The sequence below is a fragment of the Gopherus flavomarginatus genome, chromosome 2 (genome assembly GCF_025201925.1).
Source record: "Gopherus flavomarginatus isolate rGopFla2 chromosome 2, rGopFla2.mat.asm, whole genome shotgun sequence".
NCBI lineage: Eukaryota > Metazoa > Chordata > Testudines > Testudinidae > Gopherus > Gopherus flavomarginatus.
Window position 1 is genome coordinate 301,526,222 of NC_066618.1, and position 4,956 is coordinate 301,531,177.

A 4,956-nucleotide genomic window follows, 5' to 3' on the forward strand; every position below is an offset into this window, starting at 1 on the left:
TGCCCCTCCCGGGGGGACAGCGCCTCCCTGCAGCTGCTTCACTGGCTGGCTGATAAATGCATGTTAACAAAATTACTGTTTGAAACCGTTCCTTACTGCGCCTCTGCCACAGCCAGTGCCGCTCCTCTGCTGACAGGACACTGGGCCAACTGAGCTTACTAAATCTGGTGTTAAACAAAATCCCTTCTTCACATGCTGTCATATTCCCCCTTGCACCACGCCCGCTTCTCCAGCCGCCACAGGCTTCCTGCTCCCATCAGACCTGAGTTTACCACATAAAGTTCAAGCAGAAACTAATGGCGCACCCCACCCCCCAATACAAACTAGACTCTCGCAGCACGCCCTGCTCATCCTGCGGCCAGCAGCACAGAGGCAGACTGTGTCTTTAAGGGTCAGCACGTAGGGCGCAGGCACAACCCCCTCCTTGTGCCAGTTGCAAGGCTGTTAGGTGCATTGGCACCAGAGGCCTTCCCCTTCCTGGGGAGCCCTTGCTCTAGTCTAGTGCCCAGGAGCTGAGTGGTGTTTACACAGGTGGGCCGTACGGCAGGCCGAGCGCTATCTTCTCAAACACGAGCTGCCCAGAAGATGAAGGGGCACAGCCTGTGCAGTGGGGCCACTCGGTACGTACCCCTGAGCACTCCCAGGCTGCAGGGAGTTTCTGTAACAAAGGAAATTCCACAGAACAAACACGATGCTCGTTGAACCGTAATGCTTGGGAACCAAAGAGTTAAAGCAGGAAGCTCCTGGCTCTTCACGAGTCCCCAACACTCTCAAAAGCCCTGGGGCCTTCCCCCACCTGCTCTGCCCGGGGCTCAGAACCCAGCCCGTGTATTGACTGTACCCCAGGTGAGTGTAGGTGCAATGGGGAGGAGGGGGCTGAGGCTCAGAATGTATCAGGCTATAAAGCATTTGAGCTCCTCTGGGCAGATGGGTGCCGGGAAAGCTCAGGGCAAGGGCTACTGGGAATGGCTTTCCCAGACCAGACCTGACCATTGCCCTTGTGCCAGAAGCCTCTCTTCTAAACCTTGCTGCACTGGCAGCTTCACTGGCACGGAGCCCGGCAGCCCAGGGAGCCATGGTGCCACCAGGCGGGGGTCCCTGGCACTGGGGTCACAACTGCCCATGGGGTTTGAGCCTGCCTAGGGACTGCATAGGTGTTATACCAATGCCACAAACAGCCTGCAGCGAGTAGGGGGGGATGCCTAGGCTGGGAGGGTCACAGCAGACTCCAGCTTACACAGGGTTACTCCTGGGAACTGTCATAGGCAGGAACCCTGGCACAATGGAGACTGATATCGCAGAGCGCCAGTCCTTCCTCCAGCACCTGGGAACTGCAAGACATCAATCCCCACCAGCAGTTTCCTCTTCGCCCTGCACTCAGCCGGGGGGCAGGCTGCCCTTCCAAGTACAAAATACAATTTGCACCAAAGCAACATTTTATTTAGAGCGGTTTTTATAAAAAGGAACTGCCACTGAGATCTGGGGAGCGAGCTGCTCCTGCCCCAAGCCATGGAACAGCTGCCTACTGGGATGCACGCTCCAGCCCCCTGCGGCCTCTAGGAGATTGAGAGGGGGCCCAAAGCCCGGGCGTAGGCAGCCAGGACTACAGACATGAGTACCACAGTCAGGGTCTGTCACCCAGCGAGAGACCCTGGCAAGACGTTCAAACGTAGCGACGCGATGTTACCACCAAGCAGAGGAGCTCAGCCTGGAACCAACACAGATGTTGACGTTGGGGCACTACAGAACCAGGCTGCTGGACAAACGGGCACATTGCTGGCATTCGCACTGCCTGCGGAACCGATCCCTTGCTGAAGCCAGGGCAGTGCTCCCTGCCCCCATGCAGCGCTGGTCCTAGGCGCACACGTCTGTGCGCTCACTCCCCCAGCAGCGTGGTGACCTCGTGCACGTGGTCACGCACCACCTGATCCAGCACGGCGTAGACGTCCTTGCAGGCCTTGCTGGCAGCCTCGATGACCTGCTCCAGGTGGTCCTCATGCAGCCGCGAGTTCATCTCCAGCAGGGCAATCTGGTCTGACTTGGGCAGCAGGGCGAGGGCCACCTGGGGGCCCCCAGCTGCCTCCTCCACATAGTTGAGGTCGGCCAGTGGTGTGTCCTCGATGAAGCCGGCTGAGCTGGCACACACGTAGTCTCGCATGGGGATGCCTGCGTCGATGGTGGCCAGCGTGGCTGCGTTCACGCAGGCACAGTAATTCCCACCGTCCGCCTGCAGGATCTGGGGAGGCACAGTGCTTAGCACAGAGGGCAGAGCAGACTGCACCCACCCACTCAAGGGACCCTGTGTCTGGCCCCACCGAGCTCAGAGACAGACCGTGCATGTCCACAAGCCTCCTTGGTGATCAGTCACCTGCTCGTGACACAGGACAAGCCCTGGGCACACTCCTGGTGTTGCTGTCTGAGCAGACGATGGCACTAGTGGGGCAGCAAGCAGAATGCACGGTGGCTGATCCCAGCCTGAACCCCATACAAACAACCCTCCCCACACTGATGCATGAGCCAGCACCCCAGCCAGGCAAGTGCTCCCCGCAGAGGTCACCGCCCGCACCTCAATGGCTCAGCTGAGGGTTCCTCGTGCCCCTGATCACATCATACTGCTCCCCAACATGCTCCCTCGGCCCAAGGAGCAACGGGCAAGGTTTGAGCTCCCTTCCCACCTGCTCCAGGGACCTATTATAGGCAACTGGGGTGGAACACACCATCCTGAGGTCAGCACACCAGACAGCCAGGAAGCTGCCAGAGCTGTGAGAGGAGCCAGGTGGTGCCGGGTTAACTAGGGCAAGGCTGAAGTCAACTGTAAAGGCCCCAGGGCTTGGAGGGGGGTGGGGGTGGGGCAGGCTAGAAACCCCCTACCTGCACGTAGATGTCGATCTGGGAGCGGGGGTAGAGCTGGGTGAGGATCGCTGCCTCAAAGGTCTGCTTGAGGTGCAGCGTCAGCTCACTGGACTTGCGGTCGCCATGGGGCCGGCGCTTGCGCTCCCCTGTGCTGAAGGTGGCCATGCTGTACTGACAGTTCACCAGCGCCCGGTCATGCAGGGCCTTACTGCGGGAGCCACGCATCTGCCAACAGACGGGTAACAGGGCTGGGCCAGCAGGCCATGTGGCGCTGCAGTGCCCTGGGCGGGGGCAGGGTCCTGCAGTTTGGGGGAGTCTCAGGGATTTCAGGGACAGGTTAACTTGTCCTGTAATACAGGGCTTGTAATACTGGGAGTAATACTCCCCATTATGGACCGGGAGGGGGACCAAGGGCACGTTTCCCCAGGGACAGGTCTGTGGAGCAGGACAAGAGAGGGGCTCCCCCACCAGTACCAAGAACCTAAGGATCGATCACAGTGAACTTGCTAGGGACAAAACCCTGATGGGTCCCAGCCACGGCTGATCATCTCCAGGGAAGGGGGCTTGTTTGGTGTTTTACCCTCTAGCTTCCCTTCTCCCACACCCAGCTCCTCCATCTGACACAGGACCAAGCTGCCCAGCACAGGGCCACAACAGGAGTGAAGGTAATGGAGGGTGGAGCAGGGCTGGAGCCCTGGACTCCTGGTTCTATGCCCAGCTCTGGGAGAGATCCGGAGCTAGTGGTTAAGAAGACTGGGACCCCGACTCCTGGGTTCTCGGGGCGGGGGGGGAAAGACCCGGACTCCTGGGTTCTCGGGGAGGGCGGGGGAGGAGAGAGAGAGACCCGGACTCCTGGGTTCTCGGAGGGGCGGGGGCTCGTGGCGGGGGGCCCGGACTCCTGGGTTCTCGAGGGGGGGGGAAGACCCAGACTCCTGGGTTCTCGGGGGGGGGGGGGGAAGACCCGGACTCCTGGGTTCTCGGGGGGGGGGGGGAAGACCCGGACTCCTGGGTTCTCGGGGGGAGGGGGGAAGACCCGGACTCCTGGGTTCTCGGGGGGGGGGGGAAGACCCGGACTCCTGGGTTCTCGGGGGGGGGGCTCGTGGCGGGGGGCCCGGACTCCTGGGTCCCAGCCCGGCTCTGGGGAAGCGGGGCCCGGACTCCCCGCCCTCACCTCGTGCGGCCCGTACACCACCGCCAGCGCCTTGGTGTTGCCCTGCTCGATGTAGGCGGAGCCGTCGGCCTTGGCGAAGACCCCCATGCGCGCGCGCACCTTGCGCAGCTCCCCGGCCCGGCGCCCGTCCACGCGGTACCCCTCGTCCGAGAGCAGCTCCAAACCCGCCATGGCTGTCCCGGCATGCACCGCGCCAGGGCCGCTAACCCTCCCGCTCCCGGCGTGCCTTGCGCGGGGACTGCATGTCCCGGCATGCACCGCGCCAGGGCCGCTAACCCCCCCGCTCCCGGCGTGCCTTGCGCGGGGACTGCATGTCCCGGCATGCACCGCGCCAGGGCCGCTAGCCCCCCCGATCCCGGCGTGCCTTGCGCGGGGACTGCATGTCCCGGCATGCACCGCGCCAGGGCCTCTAACCCCCCCTGCTCCCGGCGTGCCTTGCGCGGGGACTGCATGTCCCGGCATGCACCGCGCCAGGGCCTCTAACCCCCCCTGCTCCCGGCGTGCCTTGCGCGGGGACTGCATGTCCCGGCATGCACCGCGCCAGGGCCGCTAACCCTCCCGCTCCCGGTGTGCCTTGCGCGGGGACTGCATGTCCCGGCATGCACCGCGCCAGGGCCGCTAACCCCCCCGCTCCCGGCGTGCCTTGCGCGGGGACTGCATGTCCCGGCATGCACCGCGCCAGGGCCATTAACCCTCCCGCTCCCGGTGTGCCTTGCGCGGGGACTGCATGTCCCGGCATGCACCGCGCCAGGGCCGCTAACCCCCCCGCTCCCGGCGTGCCTTGCGCGGGGACTGCATGTCCCGGCATGCACCGCGCCAGGGCCGCTAACCCCCCGCTCCCGGCGTGCCTTGCGCGGGGACTGCATATCCCGGCATGCACCGCGCCAGGGCAGCTAACCCCCCCCGCTCCCGGCGTGCCTTGCGCGGGGACT

General features: G+C 63.7%; 1 protein-coding gene across 1 annotated transcript; it reads right to left on the reverse strand.

Annotated features, from left to right (window-relative positions):
- Positions 1-1,431: 1,431 nt before the first annotated feature.
- On the reverse strand, positions 1,432-4,228 carry EXOSC4 (exosome component 4). The gene is made up of 3 exons (XM_050939463.1): positions 4,025-4,228; positions 2,872-3,078; positions 1,432-2,236 (listed from the first exon to the last, which is right to left on the reverse strand). Exons 1-3 carry the CDS (start codon positions 4,193-4,195, stop codon positions 1,877-1,879), a joined length of 738 nt encoding a protein of 245 aa, XP_050795420.1. The 5' UTR covers positions 4,196-4,228; the 3' UTR covers positions 1,432-1,876.
- Positions 4,229-4,956: the final 728 nt, after the last annotated feature.

What these genes read in the sequence shown, in the direction of transcription:
- EXOSC4 (XM_050939463.1), bottom strand. Translation starts at nt 4,195, where the DNA reads ATGGCGGGTTTGGAGCTGCTCTCGGACGAGGGGTACCGCGTGGACGGG. An exon ending in TGGTGTACGGGCCGCACGAG is followed by an intron (nt 3,079 to 4,024) that starts GTGAGGGCGGGG and finishes GTCTGTTGGCAG; the next exon opens with ATGCGTGGCTCCCGCAGTAA. An exon ending in AGATCGACATCTACGTGCAG is followed by an intron (nt 2,237 to 2,871) that starts GTAGGGGGTTTC and finishes GTGCCTCCCCAG; the next exon opens with ATCCTGCAGGCGGACGGTGG.